The 20,008-nt window shown below is 46.6% G+C and overlaps 1 protein-coding gene across 1 annotated transcript; it reads left to right on the top strand.

Annotated features, from left to right (window-relative positions):
- The first annotated feature begins 3,796 nt into the window (after positions 1 to 3,796).
- On the top strand, positions 3,797 to 19,725 carry m-cup (ankyrin repeat protein mann-cup). The gene is made up of 3 exons (XM_072286059.1): positions 3,797 to 5,995; positions 18,720 to 18,786; positions 19,709 to 19,725. Exon 1 carries the CDS (start codon positions 3,978 to 3,980, stop codon positions 5,904 to 5,906), a length of 1,929 nt encoding a protein of 642 aa, XP_072142160.1. The 5' UTR covers positions 3,797 to 3,977; the 3' UTR covers positions 5,907 to 5,995; positions 18,720 to 18,786; positions 19,709 to 19,725.
- The last annotated feature ends 283 nt before the right edge of the window (positions 19,726 to 20,008 follow it).

The following is a 20,008-nucleotide window of genomic DNA, read 5'->3' as shown; positions in this document are numbered from 1 at the left end:
CGGCTTCTTTAACGCGCACTGACATCATACGGCACACGGGCGCCTTGCATATCGCCTCCCTGAAAATGCGACCGCCGTCCTCGAGATCAGCAATCACCCTATGCGTGCCGTAAGACCTGTAAACTGCAGACATTACCTGATAAAGTCTGGACGTATTTACAAACCACTTTTTATCTGCGCTTGCAGACCTGTAGCATGTCATTTTGACGCTCATATAAGGAATTTACTATGATTGCAGACAGTGAAGCAACAGATCTGGTCAGGTAATCGTTTCTTTACAAATGAGCAAAAATATTTAGAACACACAAGGTTTCAGTGTTTTCCGTTTCTTCTCACTGCTCTGCTGATTGAAACTTTTAAGCAAAAAGTGAATCCTTGTGAGGCAATAAAAACGTATAACTGAGGCTGTCAGGGTAGCAGAATGGTCTAGGCAACCAATCTTTGACATTTAACCAATTGACTGCAAAATCTCGGCCACAGCTTTGGCATGCTAGCGTGTCACACTGAATTAAAAATTATGGGGTTCTACGTGCCAAAACCACTTTCTGATTATGAGGCACGCCGTAGTGGAGGGCTCCGGAAATTTTGACCACCTGGGGTTCTTTAACGTGCACCTAGATATAAGTACACGGGTGTTTTCACATTTCGCCCCCATCGGAATGCGGCCGCCGTGGCCGGGATTCGATCCCACGACCTCGTGCTCAGCAGCCCAACACCATAGCCACTGAGCAACCACGGCGAGTGTTACACTGAATAAACGAGTGAGTTTGTTTTCAAGGGCATTGTCCAGCTTATAGAACGATTCTGAGGGATATAAAAGGCTCTTTGGATGCCTCTGGTGGAAGCTCTCTGGGGATATTGCCTTTATGGTGCTTCGTAGTCTTCACAATGTGTGGGCAAAACACGCCTTCTCGCCACATAACCTGCAATGTAATAAACTAGCCGTGCGTCGCTGCGGTGCTCAACATAACTTTGGTGGTCCACAGCATCTCGCCCTCGAATGACGGAACGGCGGGAGGAACACTCCAAAACAGGCGACGAGACCAACTGACAGCGGAGGGCGCAGGCCAGCGCGGGAGTACCACGCCGTAATACCACGCCGCGAGCAGCAGCGCCACGTTCCCCCTGGTGGCATCGGTGCGCAAGTGGGTCACGCGCGCCCGAAGGAAAGCGCCGCCGGTATTCACACCTCCCCTTCTAGCCACCCTAGTTTGGTTGCTGTGTGGCAAACGTAGCGCCTACATAGGCGCTACGTTTGCCACACAGCAACCAAACTGGCGGGAGCACGATCGAGGCGCAGCAGAATATATGTAGCGCTGAGTCATATCGAGTTAAGGCACACTCTGAACTGACTTTTAAGGGCATCCCGAGCGGTTTTCGTTTATTTCGCCGCCGTTACCCCGAGTTGTGCCTCCGCGCTCCAGCTGTTGCATTTCGTGTAGGGCTACTGACAGAATGCGGTTTCCAAGCGGCACGATGGCCTCGACTGGAATAAACGCACACGACACCAAAGATTGAGTAAGCCTGAAAATATTTTATTTGCATTTTACAAGCACAACAAAAAGCACACGTATACGCATCCACACAAACGCGGTTACTTAGTCAAGAACATAGTCAAGAAATGGCTCATTAATAAGGGTAGCACAAACGCACAAGAAAGAAGACCTAAGCTACAAAACGTACGGTCGGCTGCTAAGTATAATAATTTCCCTGTCACCGCGTGTCACTTTTATACAGTATCTTTACAGCACTACCAGGCCGGGTAGTTTGGCGGAAAGAACGCAACAGCTTACGGCCGTCAGCTGCCTCTTCTTTACGGGTGTCATAATTATCCTAATCTCCGCATCAACGTCGTGCAAGTCCGCATACAGGTATCTGTATCTGAACCATATGTGCCCGCTTAATATATGTGTAGTGAAATTATGATAACCACTGCGTCTTATCAAACATGTATTGGTTTTGCAAATGCGCATTGCAGCTGACGGAACGACATACTGTAAGTGAAGCACAAGAGAACAAGGTCAAAAGGAGGATACAACACTTGAAGAAGAAATGAAGGATTAGTAGGCGTACAGCAAACAAGTGATGACGGAGAACACACAATGATGCATCGGGTGTTCTGTGACATCGGTTTGCGTACTGACGGTGTTATGGAGATCACGAACATAGAAACGTACCTTCAAGCGTACTCCCTCAACCTCCGCCGCATTCATTATGATAATCAACGCCTAAACAATATGAGGCACTATTTTTTGCCAAGAGTAGACGTCTTTACAGCGAGTCTATGTAATGACTCGCAGACGAAACCAGCATGCTTTTCGAAAATGTTTTACCGCCGTAGTATTCGAACGCCAACGGCTAGGAAACACATCGATACCAATAGGCTGTCGGTGGTTAATCAAGTACAAAAACCTTGACGCTATGACTAAAAAGCAGCTTCAACAATGAATTTTTGAATAAATCAACTGGCTATTTGCCTGAGGTAAAAAAACATCCTTAGACACCTCGATTGTTTATGTTAATGGTTTGTGTAACGTAAAAAAATTTAGCATGTTTAGCGCCCCTAGCAGAGAAAGCACAAATTAAAGTATGCGACCAAATTACAGTAGCTCCACTTGCGCACTTACGTTGAAACGCCTCGATTGATTTTTCGTCCTCTGTGGCCATTGGTTGAACGTGAGAGTGTGCGGGGCCTGTAACACCCGCAAAGCTCTTTGGGGCCCCAAACTATTGGGACCCCTATTCTAAAACTCCATTATGTTTTCTCGCTTGTGACAATCCGGAGCTATCACGTCTGCAGTTCGTGTTGACGTCGTACTACGAATTTTCTGATGCACTTTGCAAACTTCAATTAGTTCAATAAGCTCGGCGGAATGCATAGAATTAGGAGTATGATGCACTTCCGCACGCGTGCGTGCGCACGTAACGTGTGCGCACAATGAATCTGTTCCGATCTGCCCGTTGCGTGTGCTGCGACCGTAATTAAGGCGAACAGTTTGCAAAAGGCCTTGGCATACGTCCGTAAAATGTACGCAGTATGTCCAGATAATGTCCCTCGCGGACATGCAAGGGATGTCCGCAGGGCACGGAAAGTGCGTCCAATCGGTCCTGTGAGGGACGTTCGCAGGACGTATATTCGACACTTCCGTACGATATCGATGTCCTGGCAGTGGATGTCGATAGGATATCCATAGGACGCCATTGTCATCGGAGAGGGGGGTGGGGGTGGGGCACAGATCACGTACAAAAGGGACACAAGCTCATGGTCTGGGCAATCTGTAACTAAATGCTCACTTTACAGGCACCACAGAGTCTGGGGACACACACAAGAGCCAGTATAGGGCGCAGAACAATGATATCTGGAATAGCTTTCCACAGGAACGCAGTGACAACATTAATTGCTGTGGTAATAGGCACAAGAACAAATGAACTGCGTTACAAAAGTCCCGCTGCTTGCTTTGCTTCAGCAAAGCATGGTCCCCGTAACAACGAAAGTAAGTTTAAATTAGGTAGTTACATTGTACGATTGTTCTCTCCTTGGCGCACCTTTCAACAGCACATTAAGTGATGCCCTGGAAAATAAGAACTGCAGAAACGAATAATGTCGCACAGAATCAGCCGGCCTCGTTGCTGTTGACGCGAGCTGAAATGTTCCCGAGTTTAAAAGCAGCAGACATTCAGAGAAAGGGGGCGAAACACCACCTAACAAGCGCTTTCGAGCCACACAACAGCCTCCGCATGCAAGAGTTGGCGATTGCAGCGCCGCCGCTACATTCGCCACTGGCGGCGTCAGGTGCCTCTATGCGTTGCTGCCTCCACGCGCTGCACTGCCCTATTTTAGTTCACTGTAACGGCTGTCTCCCTTCCAATCGCTTTAGCAATACTGATTTTTTCTAAACATGGCTACAGGCACATATCTGTAGTCGCCCGCGGTGCGCTGCGTGATCTGCGTGACAAAACTGGAAGCTTTTCTAAGTATGTGGATTACAGGTAAGACAGATCAGACTTCCCAGCGAGACGCAATATTCAACGATCTCTACTCGGAATGTAGACTCGCCCCACCAGGTGCTCGGCTCTCATACCTTGTCCGCAATAAGATTGAGCGTCTCACGCGAGAGGAGCGGAAGGACATAGTTTCGCGTCTTCGAGAAGGATGTGCACCATTGTTCGTTGCATGCAAGAAGGGCAACTCGGACATTGTGGAGTACCTGATAACCATGTGTGGAGCTGACTTGGAACAACGAGGTGTTTACGAAGTGACTGATGACCGCTCGATCCACTTTGTGACGCCACTGTGGTGTGCGGCAGTGGCAGGCAAGCTGGCAGTCGTCAAACAGCTGATCGACTATGGCGCGAACGTGAACAGCGTTTCGGACACCGGCTCAACGCCAGTGCGCTCTGCGTGCTTCATGTCGCACCGTGAAGTAGTCATGTACCTCGTGAACCACGGTGCTGACATCCTGAAACCCAATTACAACGGCGGCACCTGCCTCATCAACTCGGTGCAGAGCGTGAGCCTGTGCCGTTTCCTGCTGCGCCGAGGTGCGGACGTGAACGCGCAGGACGTGCAGCTCAAGACAGCGTTGCACTACGCCATCCAGGAGCATCGGTTCGACACGACACGGCTGCTGCTCGAGCAACGTGCCAACCCGTTTCTGCGCAGTCGGTACGGCGACGACGCGCTCCAGACGGCCTGCCTCAAGGGTGCCGCGCAGATCTACGAGTACCTCGTGAGCACTGTCGAGTACAGCGCCGCGCGACGTGCCGAGGCTGACGAGCTGATGGGCACCACGTTCCTCGACGAACACCACGACGTCCAGTCGGCGCTCTTTTACTGGCGACGGGCGCAGGCGCTGCGTGCGCGCGACAGCGTGCCCAAGCCCTTGGGCGGGCTGACGCGGCGGCCGGCTTTTCAGATGGCCGCGGAGTACGCGAACGCCGACGAGCTCGACGCGCTGGCGCACGACCTGGACGCGCTGCGTACCCAGTCGCTCCTCATGTGTGAGCGCATCCTGGGCGCGCAGCACAAGGACACTGTGTTCCGGCTCATGTACCGCGGTGCCGCGTACGCGGACAGCATGCAGTACCAGCGCTGCATCGACCTGTGGCAGTACGCGCTCGAGCTGCGCGTCGCCAAGGACACGCTGCTGCACACCGAGGCTGGCCAGGCGGCCGCGGCCCTGGTGCGCCTCTACCTCGACATGCTGGACAAGGGCCGCGCGGGCCTGCTGCGCGACCGGCTGCGGCTGGACGACGTGCTGGCCACGGCGCGGCTGCTGGTCGACCGGTGCGGCGAGTCGGCGCGACTGCTTGCCGAGCGGCCCGTGTACCGGCGTCACCTGGACAACTTTGACAAGCTGCTGCGCGTGCTCACGCACCTGCTGCACGTGCTGCACGCGCTGCCCAAGCGCGACGCGGCCGACGAGGCGGCCGTGCGCCGGCTGGTGTGTCGTGCGCTGGCGCAGCAGGCGCGCACTGCGTCGGGCGACTCGCTGCTGCACCTGGTCGTAAGCCGCGCAAACACCATGAAGCCGACGGCCTTCTTCGAGGAGGCGCACGCGCACGTGTTTCCCGACGCCTCGCTGGCCGCCCTGCTGCTCGACTGCGGCGCCGACGTCGAGGCGTGCAACGAGGCCCGCAGCACGGCGCTGCACGTGGCCGCGCTGCGCAACAACTTCGTGCCGGACGTGGTGCAGACGCTGCTGCGCCACGGCGCACACCTGGACCGGCGCAACGCCAACGGGAACCAGCCGCACCGCATGCTGGCCGGCATCGGCGAGTGCGTGCTCAACCCGCTCCAGCACATCAGCCTGCAGTGCCTGGCCGCGCGCAAGATCGTGGAGCGCCGCATCCCTTTTGCGGGCGAGGTGCCCAGCGCACTCGAGAACTTCATCCGCATCCACTGACGTGTTGATGATGGGCAGGCCCAGTAGTGAAATAGCAAGCTTGCCTACTTTGAGTGCACAGCTATGCAAGAAGCAATAACCACACATATGCAAGTATACTTTACAACATGTTTATCTTTTTACCAGCTGTGTGGCACAAATGGTGCTATCGAAAGTGTCATCAGTGTCTGTCCATTCTCATGCAGTCTAGAGGCAACCTCAGTCAGTAGGAGGGTCCATCTTACGAAACGCAAATTGCTTCTGTTCACTACTGGGTATGGTGTTTTCTCCCATCTTAGGGACCACGTGTTTGCACAGTGTTTTAATTTACCATTTTAGCAGGCATGTGCCGTTGATCTGAAATTGTCGCGTCGCTTAAACAGCTGTATTCTGGTAAGAGACGACTGAAGAAACATGCATAGTTTTTGTGTATGCCCAAACCAAGTGCCAAACTGATGCAAAGTGTGACTTGGCTGCATCCACAATGTGCATTTCATGCCAGAAGGTCTCAACTAGTTATGCTGCAACAAGCTGGTTTGAGCTGAACTGGACTTCCTGTGGGAATGCGACTACAGGGGAAGGAAGGACATTATGCAAGCTATTGGTATGGTTTATGCTCTGTGAACCTGCCTTTCTGTGGGTGGGAGTGGTGGCCTTTCAATAAAGCATCATTGCAGTGTGATGCACATTTCCATTGTGTTGCCCTCATTTACCAAGCACACATGGTAAGGAAAGGTGCACCTGCAAATATCAAATCTGTTGTTACTAATTACAAAAACACATTGGTTACGCTGTGATGTGCCACTGTGCAAGCCTATTAATAACAAGCACTGTGCCAAGCACTGCACTCTTAAAGAAGTTTGCACCCTTTGGGTCGTATCTTCTTTCACAACAATAATCTTAATCTGCCTTGCCCGCATTTCCTTTCTTTAATGCTGCGAGTGTGCGAGTCCGGTACTTCCAAGTCACAAACAGCTTGCGCGTTATCAGCGTGACACAACATTCTCGGCAGGAAAGTAGCTAGTGCCGAGTTTTCAAGAAAGGAAATGCTAGCGAGGCAGATGAAAATTATTGTTGTGGGACAAGATAAGCCCCAAAGGGTGTAAACTTTAAGAGTGTGTTGAAGGGACACGGTACCTGTGATAGCAGCTTATGTGAGGCAGTCAATGTGAGCTGGTTGGTTCATGAATACTGCTGTACTACGAATGAGTGGCAGCGACTGCAGCCTGTGGACACTCCAGTCATTCCATGTGATGGAAATACCAGCTAGTTCTCATTTTGAAACTTGCTGCTTTCAATGAGCTGTGTTAATCCACATCATCGTTCCACATAATCGGGCAATGGCTGGTGCATCATTCCCGAAGGATGCAATGGTAGCAAAGTTCTTGATATAATCTACCGTGTCTTTGATGAGGCATAAAGTAGGTAGCAGTGTTCTGGAACACATTGGCAGCTGAGTGTTGATAAGGTCCTGTTTGCAGATCATTGTCCTTGCTTCCAGTTCAATCCTCTTTTATATGCACTTTGGTCATTGTTTGCAGTGGCGGAGAATGTGAACTGATAACAGCCACTGCGGGGTTGTGTTTACCAGCTTTGTGATTGCAGCTGTGCTGTGTGTTGTAAGGGCTTGTATGAGGCATATATGAGCAGAGCCGTTTGCTGCCTTTCATTATAACAAATTCATTGCAAGGTTATTTGTGCTTTTAGCACAAATATTCCTAACTGGACAATACCTGCGTCGTGCTCTGGATATGTTAACGTGTTGTGTTGCTTACTAAGCAAACATTAAAAAAATTTGTCAGGCTACTATGCACATGCACACTCAAAATACCATGAAAGAAGCGATGGGATTTAATTAGGGCAGCTGTATTGTTTGACCAGGTAGGCACACTTTGCTAAGGTTGCCCTACCAAAGGCATCATTTGTTAGTGAGGATTCTCTGACATTTTAGTTATGGACTTCCCCGTGAAGAACTACAAACATGGCAGAGAAAGTGGGTCAATATAATCAAGAGTGGGTGAACAAGGGAAGCCTCTGCCTGAAGCCAATATGGCTTTTGTCAGGGTGTATGCATTTATTTCAAAGCCCTCTTCTGAGGGCATTGCATAGGAGGAGAGTCAAATATATTGAATTTATTTGTAACAATGTTGTGGGAGATGAGACAAAAAGCTGACCAAACAGGTTGAGAGGACCTGACCACACACATGTCGGCATAATGGTGGATGTAAACAAGGAAAGTAAGATGCATTTTACATGGCAAACATTCAGACAAACATGCTTGTGCGTTATACATGCCAACAGTTTGTTACACAACCAGCACTTCTGATAAACAGCATCTTTAATAAAAAACAGCAAAAGTTAGTATAAGCATCAATGTCCTTCGCAGTAATTTCCAGCATATTCACTGGTGAGACATCATAATAAATACAGGCAAAAAGTAAGTTACAAGTTAATAGTGTAATGGGGATTAACCCTTTCAGGCACCAATTATTTCTGTCCAGTGAAAATTTAGTTTCACGCCAATTTTTGTTTCTTCAGAAACATAAAAAACGAATTGCTGCAGAGTGCATTAAGAATTTTCAGTTGGTTGAATTTTGTCAACTTTACAGAATGTGGACTCCATGCAAGAATTCTGTATAGGAATGTAAGATTTGAGAACATAGGAATGTTGTGGAAAACAATGGAAGGAGTGAACCCACTGCATGTAACGATAGACCGACACCGAGTGCAAACACCCAGTCGCTCCAACTCGTCTTACTAAAACAATGCACATGTGTTACTGCATTTTTCAGCATAGGTCCAATCAGAAATGTTTTAAGATGTTTGTAACACATTTAAAATTATTTTCCTCAGTGCTTTTGCCTCTTGTTGGCTTCAACATATTCATCAGCCGTCACACTGTGTTGCAACAAGTGGCTTGTGAGTGGAGTGCTTCCCGGAGCTATGCAGCAGGACTAAGCATGCTTATCAAGCACATCGAAATTCTAGCACTCGGTGGTGGCTGCGGTACCGCTAGGTGCATTTATTGTATAAGCAAATTCGTTGTATCGGTCTTTGCTGTAGAGCCGTTCACAGTACATATGAAAGAGGAATTCAGCCAGGACACACAGAATCTTTCCTTGTGCAGGTAATTTCGTTCGTTGTAGAGGCGTTTCGAAGATATAGTAAAACAGCAGAAGAATTCTATACTGACCTGCACAATACCCAGAGCAGGCATGATACCTCCATACGAAGTAGTAATGAACAGGTTACAGAGGCTCTTTCTATAACTAGCGATGAACTTAGAAGGGCCTTACAAGACATGAAACGAGGAAATGCAGCAGGAGCAGATAGAATAACAGTCGATTTAATCAATGATAGAAGAGACATCACTCTTGGAAAGCTTGCAGCCCTTTATACGAAATGTCTCGCGACTTCAGGGGTCCCAGAGAACTGAAAGGATGCCACATTATACTAATCCACAAAAAGGGAGAAGTTAAAGAATTGAAAAATTATAGGCCCATTAGCTGACTTCCAGTATTCTATAAAGTATTCACCAAGATAGTTTCCCAACCCGCTGTGGTTGCTCAGTGGCTATGGTGTTAGGCTGCTGAGCACAAGGTCGCGGGATCGAATCCCGGCCATGGCGGCCGCATTTCGATGGGGGCAAAATACGAAAACACCTGTGTACTTAGATTTAGGTGCACGTTAAAGAACTCCAGGTGGTCAAAATTTCCAGAGTCCTCCACTACGGCATGCCTCATAATCAGAAAGTGGTTTTGGCACGTAAAACCCCATAATTTAATTAATTACTTAAGATAGTTTCCCATAGAATAAGGGCAACACTTCAGTCAACCAAGAAAACAGGCTGGCTTCAGGAAGGGATACTGTACAGTGGATCACATCCATGTAATCTATCAGGCAATCGAGAAATCTGCAGAGTACAATCAGCCTCTCTACATGGCTTTTATAGATTACGAAAAGGCATTTGACTTGGTAGAGATACCAGCAGTCATAGAGGCAGTATGTAATCCAGGACTACAGAAGGTTTACGTAAATATTTTCGAAAATATCTACCGATACCACAGCTACCCTAATTCTCCACAAGAAAAATAGAAGGATACCTATAAAGAAATGGGTCAGACAAGGAGACGCAATCTCTCTAATGCTATTCACTGCATGCTTGGCAGAAGTATTCAAGCTCTTAAACTGGAAAGGCTTAGGAGTAAGGATCAGTGGCGAATATCTCGGCAACCTTCGATTTGCAGATGACATGGTCCTGTTCAGCAACACTGGGGACGAGTTACAACAAATGATTGAGGACCTGAATAGAGAGAGTCTAAAAGTGAGGTTAAAAATTAATATGCAGAATACAAAGATAATGATCAATAGCCGAGCAATGGAACAAGAGTTCAGGATCACCAGTCAGCCTCTAGAGTCTGTGAAGGAGTATGTGTATGTTTACTTAGGTTAATTACTCACAGGGGACCCTGATCATGAGAAGGAAATTTACAGAATAAAGATGGGTTGAAGTGCATTCGGCAGACATTGTCAGATCCTGACTGGAAGCTTACCACTATCATTAAAAAGAAATGTGTACAATCAACGCATTCTACCGGTGCTGACATATGGGGCAGAAACTTGGACTGAAAAAGTAGCTCGAAAGCAAGGATCGCGCAAAGAGTGATGGAACGAAGAATCTAATGTTAAGGGGAGACAGGAAGAGAGTGGTGTGGATCAGAAAGCAAACAGGTATAGCCGATATTCTAACTGACTTTAAGAGAAAGAAATAGAGCTGGGCAGGTCATGTAACACGTAGGTTAGATAACCGGTAGACCATTAGGGTTACAGAATGAGTGCCAAGAGAAAGGAAGTGCATTCGAAGACGGCAGAAGACTAGGTGGGGTGATGAAGTTAAGAAATTTGCAGGCGCAAGTTGGAATCGGTTGGCGCAGGACAGGGGTAATTGGAGATCACAGGAAGAGGCCGTCATCCTACAGTGGACATAAAATAGGCTGGTGATGATGATGATGAAAAGGCATTCAACTGTATTTCATTCAGGTACAATTCATGATACGAAAGATTGGGTGAAATGGCATTTAGAATGTGGATTATTTTGCATGCGTGATCAAAGATTAATGAAAGGTTTTGAAACAAGTTCTCATGAGGGACGGTGTGGTAGTGGAAGACCTGCGAGAGAGCCAATTGTCAAGCACATATTGTACTCGATTGGGAAGGAGCAATGTAGAACCCAAAAATATTTCCTGTATACTCGGACATAGGCACCAGATTGGTGGTTCCAAGCTGGCACTTGCAATGGTCCTGGTGGTGTGCACCTCCCTTTTTCAAAGAATGCTGTCAGAATCAATGTATCTCTGCACCAGCTTCACAATTTTGCTTGATGTCAATGATTACAATGAAAAACCGTTTTATGCAGCTTTTCTTGCTCTGTCCAGCTTTGTGTTTCACTTGTTGAGTCGCTCTATTTTGCTGGTTGGCTTGGCTGGAAATCTTTGGCTCATGTCAGCTTTATTTGAAGTATCCTTGGATGCTGCAATGTAACTTTCTGAATGTTCTGAAGTGCGAAAGCGGCACCAAGCTGGGACGATTGTGCTGGACAACCCCAGTGGATGGACGTCTCTACCACATCAGAACTTTTCCTCTGCAGGTCATGTCTTGTCTCCAGACCTCTTCTGTTGTTGCTGTTGGTGACCCTCTGCTGCTTGCAGTATTCCTCTCTGGGGAGTCACTCAAGAGACTACCTAGGGAGCTTGCTCCGTAGGTGCTGACTCACTAGTAGTTGCTGAAATGGGCTGTCCTCACCGACACCTGGAGTACATGAGGGGTGCTCTGCAAGAATCTTCAGACTTGCCAAAAAAAGTTCTTTGATGGTTTGCACCATGTGTCTGGGTGAATGAAGTGGTCGGTGGCCTTTTTTTTTTCACTGCCTCCTGTGAGGACCAGTCTTCGTCGATCAATGCCAGAGTGTTAAGGACATAGCAAGCTTCCTGGGAGGTCATGGAATACAGCTGCATCCTCACTTGCACTTGGTTGAGGCCAGCATAGATGCAGCATAGATGTAATCTGCACTTGGTTGAGGCCTGCAACATAGATGTAATCTTCAAACAGCAAGACCCATCTGTTCTATTTGCTGGGTTTTGCAAGTTCAGATTGTCATGGCGGTTGGAGACCTGTGGAGAACTAGCTGTGAGCGTCACTCCATCATTTGCAACTCATCCACCACCATGACTGCAGCATTTGTGCCTCCTGTGACTCACAGTGGATTCTTGCTGAGATCTCAATCCTCCTACTGTGTCAAGCGCGCATTGTGCTTGAAGGAAAGGAGGAGGTATCTACAGAACACACCTTGCTTTATTTACTGTATATGTCAATGCTGGCTCTTATGTGGCCTTAATGCATCCAGTGGCATGCAAGGTCATCTATTTGCCTTTGTACTGACGTAGCGTTTGTGTGCAATAACCACACAGCACAGTTTTACAGAAATTCAATGTCCGTTAGATACATCGGTCAAGATAGCAAATCGCTGGTGTGTATTCAACTTTTGGGTAGATTACGGTAACATATGCTAGTCTACGTAGGAGTGATGGGGGGAGTGTTTTATGTTGCTTTTCTGCAAACCACGTGAGCCGTTTGGCAAAGCTAAAATGTGTTCAGTGTGAATTTTTCATGAAAAATTTGAAGTCAGGAAAATGCCACGGTATAAAAGAGTATGCCCTGCTATCCTGTTGTTAGTAGTGTAAGTTGTTAGAACCGGATAAAGACGATTAGTGAGAGAGTGAACCTTTGTTTTAGAAAAGCTATTTTCTTACCATGACCACTTTTGAGCGGTATGAGCAAATTTTTTCTTGTTGCCACAGACAATGATGTAGCATATAAAGGGTGTTTCAGCAGACACTTTCAAAATTTAAAAGAATTCCCTGTGGCAGGTAGAAAATGGGGGGGAAGGCGGGAGATGGAAATTCAAGACGATGAGCAAAACGAGAACAACGTGAAAGCAGGAGCTAATGTTTCGACAAGTGGACTTGTCTTCTTCAAGGTGACATGCTTTCCTCACTACAGTATATATAGGTGGGGTTCTTCTAAAGGGGAAAGCGCGTAAGGCGGGTGGGTGCGGTAACGAGCGAAGGTATGTTAGCGGCTAGGGTGTAGAATTGAGAATAAAGGATTGCTGTGCACAAGCCCAGTGACACGGCCGTCTGTCAATCACGTGTCAACGGCATGCACAGCACCCCTGTATTACACCTGAACATTGCCCCCGAGGGCTCCGTGGTCACTGCGCCTGCTTTAGCTGAGAGAAGGTGAGAAAGGAGAACAATTTTGCTTCACCAAATGTGATGTCACATTCTTGTTCTTTTTGTTCTTTTTTTTCCGTGTTTTTAAAAATAACTACTCGAACTCAGATGGCATGGCTCGAGTCTCATTCACGTGCGCGCCATGTGCATGATCTTGTGGCTCGCCTTCTGTTTTTGGTAAGGACTTCAGTGACAGGGTCCGGTACTTCAACATCTGCACTACAGTGACAGAGCCCGGCACTTTAACATCAGCACAACAGTGACGGTGCCCGTCACTTTAACAACACTGTAGCGACGGGGCCGTCACTATAATGATGTTGGGGGCATAGAGTTAATATGGTTGGGGGCGAGCATAGAGTTTCTCACTATAACACCTAGAGGGAAATCGCGCCACCATCTATGGGAGTTTCCTAAGGGGCGCTGTGCCGTCACGGGAAGTTGGTTATATTAACTGTATGCATGGGAATGACAGTATATGTGTCTGCAAGGTTTGTGTTGGCTGGTGTTGCAGGAGGCTTCGTCTAAAACGTGGATATGGCTGCACAAATAGTGCGTTCTTAAAGTAAAACCGTCATAAAATGTTTTCATTTAATGTGTATTACACCTTCCAGTGAAGTTTGCTCACCTACAATGCATAAACAAGTGAAGAAAAGCAAGAACAGACGACAAACTGTTCCAAAGCGAGCGCGAATCTTGTCGTCTGTCCTCCAACTTTAGCGGCCTGCTGGTACTTTTTACGTTTCATATAATTGTACATGCCATAACAAGTTCTCATAGTTAAACTAAACATGTTTTTGTGTAATAATTAAGCTAAAACAGCTTTTTACGTGCTGTTTTAGTAGAAAATTAATCATTGTTACAGACAGAACAGGGGTTGCCTGGCTCTCCGAGTACGATGCCAATCCGAAGTCACAATAAACCGGCATTCCCATGGGATGCACATGGGCATTCCCATGCATACCACAGCTATGGTCCCTAGAATATTGGCTAGTCTGCTGTCCGCCAACGGGAGCAGGGACTGTTTTCGAATGACTGTAGCAGTGGTGCTGCGAGCACTCCTCATGCTATGATGCAGTGCGCGGCCGCCTGGCTGCATATTAGCGAAGTGCATGCGTGCATGCTCAGTGTATAGTTTAGTCATTTATCTCTTTTAAATGATTTTCTGTCCCCGCGTACTTGGGCCGCGTTAGAGCAGTATTTGTTATGGGTGTGATGAGAGACTTTAGCTGCGTAAGTGGTATTCGTTCTCAAATACTTTTTGCTGAGCCGTATGAAACGTACGACTCAGAACACAAAGCAATTGCTCAGCCTGGAATAGCTTAAGCACTGAATTTATTTTTTCATGCAATACTGCTGCCCTTTGGCAGCCAAGGCCGCAGTGATTAAAAGCGAAACAATAAAATCGAAGCGGCCCTTAGTTATCCCAATGCGAAAGCATTGCGACCGTGACCTCACGATGCATATGCACTTTGAGTCGTCTTAATTTAACTTCGCCATAATTAACACCAAAGGTCGGGGGTAGGACTCCCACCAAAGGTCGTGAGTTCGATTGTCTTAATTAACTATATCCTAAATAACTGTGATTTCATTAATTTCACCCTAACACCAAGGGCCGTGGGTTTGACTCCTACCAATAGTGTGGGTTCGAGTGCCATAATGAACTCTAGCTTAATTAAACCTGATTTAATTCGCTCTGCCTTAGCAGACTCTGCCTTAATTAACATGGCCTCAATTAACTTTGAATTAATTGACATCATCAACTGCCTCGATTTGCTCACTTGACTTCTTGGACCATCGGGGTCACACCAACGCCGGATTTTTCGCCTCATGAGCCATATAATGTTTTCGCATTAATAACCAACATGAGGTACAAGTGTGCGATGTGGCAGTAGAGGGTAAAAATAAAAAGCAACCCCAAGCGCGTTCAAAACCTATACAAGACAAAAAGAAAGCACTTCCAGTTAAGGGGGAGCAAGAACAGTGAGAACAAATATGAACTCATAATAATAGATCAAATTGCAAACGGCAATAGTAAACAAAACGAAGAAAAATATCATTTGCGAAGCATGCGCTGCTGATGTGATGCAACGAAATGACGCGACATGTAAAGTTGATATCACGCATGGTCAAGGAGAGCACCCGAATATGTTTTGACAATAGATAAAATTGTGGAAGCACGTTCCACTGCGCGATAATCCCGCGCAAGTAATCAAGCACACAGTCAAAACAACTTATAAACTTATAATAACTGTAAACAAATTACAGCACATAACATCCGATGAAATGGCATAAGGTTCAGGAATAAGAAAATAAATTATGTAAAAAAGAGACAATTACCAAGGCTGCTAAGCGTGCATTCCCGATGTGACGCACTTGCCGAAATGCAATTATTTTCATCTTCTCATTTTCAAATATTCTAGCTTTTCTTTCTTTGCTATCCTTTTATTACCGGGAGACTTCATGAAAAACTGGAGACGCAGAAGATGAAGCCAACCCGCCGCGGTGCATGCAGGCCGACAAGCAAACGACAGCGAAGAGCGTAGCACTAGGACTGCTCACAGCACCCTCTGTGCTCTCATTCAGAAAGCGTCCCGCCTGCTTCATACGGAGCAGCGCCGCATGGACGGCAGACTAGCCAATATTCTAGGGACCATACCACAGCTACCCTACTCTAGTACACTGTACCACAGCGAAACAGTGCCAGAAAACTCTATGGGGGCGAGGACTTACGGAGTCGCCATCTGCTGGAAGCACCTCACTTGCATAGTCTGAAGGATAACGCGCTCCGCATAGGTTTGGCCGAGTTTGGCTATCGGCACTAAGTAAAGATACTACGCAGGAGCCCTCCTGGACATTTTTGCAAGCACTCTCGACATGACACAAGTATTTTACTGTAAAAATAATAATCTTGGACAAACAGAAAGCACAGAATGGTTTACAGATGCTATCTGTTTACCTAATACGTACAGTAAGCTGAGACACTGTGTGTGGTCGCCGCGATCGTTTCCCCCGAACCGGTTTATTGCGTGAAAGGTAGGCAATAGCTGAAAGAAAACTATGTGAAATATGTGCTTATAGTGGACTGTCTGTGTAACCAAATGGTGCATAACAGAATGAAGCTTCAATGCAGCGATCGCATGAGTTCCCAGTGACCGACTGTGCGTCTGCATGCATATCCGCGCACAATGTTTCACTTCCGCTGCGGGCGCGTTTTCGCACCGTGTCGTGAGCTTTATGCCGCAGCATATGAGCATTTGACAGTACGCAAGCAACCATTGTTTCATGGACACTATCAAAGCTGTTCAAAAATAATTTCGTTACAGCTAGAGACTTCGACGCCTACGGTGACTTGTGATGTGCCGTCGCGACGATTCAGTCTTTTCTTTTTCTTTTATTCTTAAGACTTGGAAGCTTCAATATCATTACTTCTCAAGTTGCATCGCACTGTATGTTTATCGGTCTTCTAAGCAAGCAATTACCGGCTGCTTCTTTTTCTTAATCCAGTACAATATTCATTGTCTGGTGCTACACAAGCTTGAACATATGCCATGCCTTTTTTAAAGCGAAGCTTTCTTTGCCTCTTCCTTCGACTTTCCCACTGCTGCTGCTGCTGCTGTCGCACATACCACATCGGGGGGTGCTGCAGAGCTTGTATATAGATGACAGGCGCTTGTAAGAGAGGAAAGGCGATGGGAGAAACTTGTTTTCATCCTACCGCGTCGAATGTCCACAATGCCCTCTGGAGCCTCCTGGCCGTCCCCACATTAGCTGCTTGACAGCTGTAATTATCCGTGACTTCCCTCAGGAGCATTGCAGAAACTGCCACTCTTCCCTTTTTACTAACCTGCGAGGCCAGAGGGGACGCACATAGAACTGTAAAGAGGAGAAGGAGAGGGAGGTGAAGAGGCAGTTCCCATATAAGAGAGGGGGGAGGTGACGTGAGAAAGCAAGAAAACCCCACTACTATACGGCAGCGGTTGCACGGAAACACGATAAGCTTAAGTGCAAGGCACGCGTACAGTACATTGCTGCTATTTCTGAAAAATAAGCGCCATGCAAATATGTCAAGCGGACAAATTACGCAGGGCGTGCAGAAACAAAGCCGCATTAATGAAAGCGCACCGGAGGGTCCAGGAGACACTACGGAAGCGGTCGACCGTCAAATCAACACTCCTGCGCCCACCACGTAAGCTTTGCAGCTATGGCATTGCTAGAGGTTGTGGATTTGATCCCAATTGCGGCAGCCGCATTTCGACGGGGGCGATATAGAAAATGCACGTGCACTTAGATTTTGAAACACATTAAAAAACATCACAGCGTCAAAATTAATCCAGAGTCCACCACTATGGCTTGCCTCATAATCCGAGTGTGGTTTTGGCCCGTACAGCCCCATAATCCAATTCAAGTTTAATACTTCTGCCAGAATGCAATGTGCCATGTGAAAAAATGACAATGCGCAACCCTCTCAAAGGTTATAAAATATGGTGTACAACAACGCCTCAAGCAAACGCCTCTCCCTGTGTGTTCTGTGTACTATGCAAACAGCAGTGGTGCACACAAGGTAATGTTTAACATCAACTCACCACTCTCGTGTTTTAGCCAGCAAAATTGCCGTTAATTATTATGAATCAAAGCATCCAGCACGGAAAGCTCCGCTAACATCGATTCCCACAGTGCGTGGGATCTGCATATTTCTTTAAAATGCTTTTTACCATTCCCTTTCCATTGCTGTTAACTTTCTTTCTCTCTTTCTTTATTATTACCATCATGTGTGTTACAGTGCATACGCAAAAGACTGTTGGACCCAATAGCCACTGGCTAGTGGGTGGGTCCGAATGCGAAATATAATAGACATTAGGCACATGCATAGGGGGATCAATACAGAGGATGAATGCAACACATTAGCACCTTAAAAACACACAAAAAAAATTTTTTTACAGCATGCATAAAAATTATCGCCAGTTACGTAAATTATCAAACCACAAAGAACAGAATGCCAAGCAAGAATACAGGCACCTAATCAGTGGTTTATAGCTAATAAATATGATTTTAGTGCTTTGCCGAAATTTTCGGTTTCTTTTATTTTGGATGGTATATTGTTCCATGTCTTAACTACAACAAATTCAAGTAGCGTTTTCCTATATACATTATGTACAGGAGGCAGGTTGAAATTTCCAGCGGCAGTATTTCTGGTAGAACGTGATGATGAAAAAAATATGGACACAGGGAAAGGATGATTGCATTTCACAACAGCTGTTTACATAGTTAGCTGTTTTATGCTCACGCATAAGATCGAATGGCAATATGTTTAGTTGACTGAACAGTGGTCTGCTGGGTTTATCGGGTCTCAAGTGCGTCATGATTCTTAATGCCCGCTTTCGTATGCAACCAAATAGAGTATAACAGAATGAAGCTTCAATGCAGCCGGGCCCCGTCACTGTAGTGTAGGTGTTAAGGTGCCATAGAGCAGATAATAAAGTGCCGGGCCCTGTCACTGTAATCACTGCCTTTTGGGCATGTTTAGAAGCTGTGGGCACCGCAGGTGGGCCAGGGCTTGATGACATTTGTTGCCCAGCTGCTGGTGCTACCGCGACGCACTTGGAGCAAAGGTGAGTGATTACCTGTTCTCCTGCTCACACTTGTAAAAACCGGTTGTGCATTCGAGCTATGGTAGATGTGATCTCGAAATTTAAAGGAACTTGGTTGTCGCAGGTCTCTTAGTGATAGCAGGATAATTGATTCGTTCCTGCCTTTAACAATTTAACTGCAGTTCGTACGCGTTGCATCAATGTAAAAAGAACGGCGGCAGATTCCACACGTCAGCAATGCCTGTACTCAACAAGTGTGAATGTCGTCCTGTGATATTTACCTCGTGCGTAGGTCTTTTCTTCTCCATCTCTATAGGATGACTGCGCTATGGGCCTCTTATTTACCCATGCAACACATGGCTGTATTTAATTACCTTTCTCACTGCTTGTGCTGAGCGCGGTAGGGGTGCCCCGGCATCAGAGGCTTTCATTTGTTGCAGTGAGATAACGAAAGCATATTTCCTTCACTTAAAGCTTCTTAGTACTTTCATGAGCCAGAGAGTTAAATAATACAACATGTACATTATGGGCGAGATGGTAAACGAACCCACTATACTGCTGCTGTCGCTTTTACGGGAACTTTCAAAATTAAACATATGTATGAGTGTATGAATCGACTTACCAAGCTTTTTATACACGTTCGTTGCTTTCGTTTGTAGATCATGTGCGTAGCTTTGCAACTATGATCGACATTGTAAAAACAGCAAGGAGGCAAATGACACAAATAGTGTGTCTGCTTTAATAGTTGTCTGTGCTGTTTTTAGAATATCAACCAACTCTATGCACTCATGCTGTTTACAGCTAGAACATTTTTTTTTTTTCTTGTTGCATCAGGAGCATTTGCTTCTAATTGTGGCAGTAACATTGTGAATTGTCCTCGGCCCAGATCACTGGCTGTGTGCAAATTTGTCTAATTTGTTTCACTTTGCTGCTGTCTTTACAGCTTCTGCTTATTTCCTCTGCCTGCACCTTATATTTGTTGTGTTTATCAAGACCTGGCCTGTCTCTGCCTCATTGAAGACAAATGGACACAAGTACTGGTCGCTGTTGGTTTGCCCAGTCTGAGTGTGGTATGTATATCCATTTGCTAAAAGGGTATGCTGCTGCGTCTAATGCAGGTACTGCTCATCTAAAGGTAGATTTAATTAGTAGTGGTTTCAATGATGTATGACACCAGAGAATTATTGTTCTAGAAAGGTGGCAAAGCTTGGCCACAAATTTAAGCTATGGAGATGCTTAACCA

This window comes from Dermacentor andersoni, chromosome 1, assembly GCF_023375885.2.
Source record: "Dermacentor andersoni chromosome 1, qqDerAnde1_hic_scaffold, whole genome shotgun sequence".
Taxonomy (NCBI): domain Eukaryota; kingdom Metazoa; phylum Arthropoda; class Arachnida; order Ixodida; family Ixodidae; genus Dermacentor; species Dermacentor andersoni.
The sequence above is the reverse complement of the archived record's forward strand: the minus strand, read 5'-3'. Positions and strand labels throughout refer to the sequence as shown.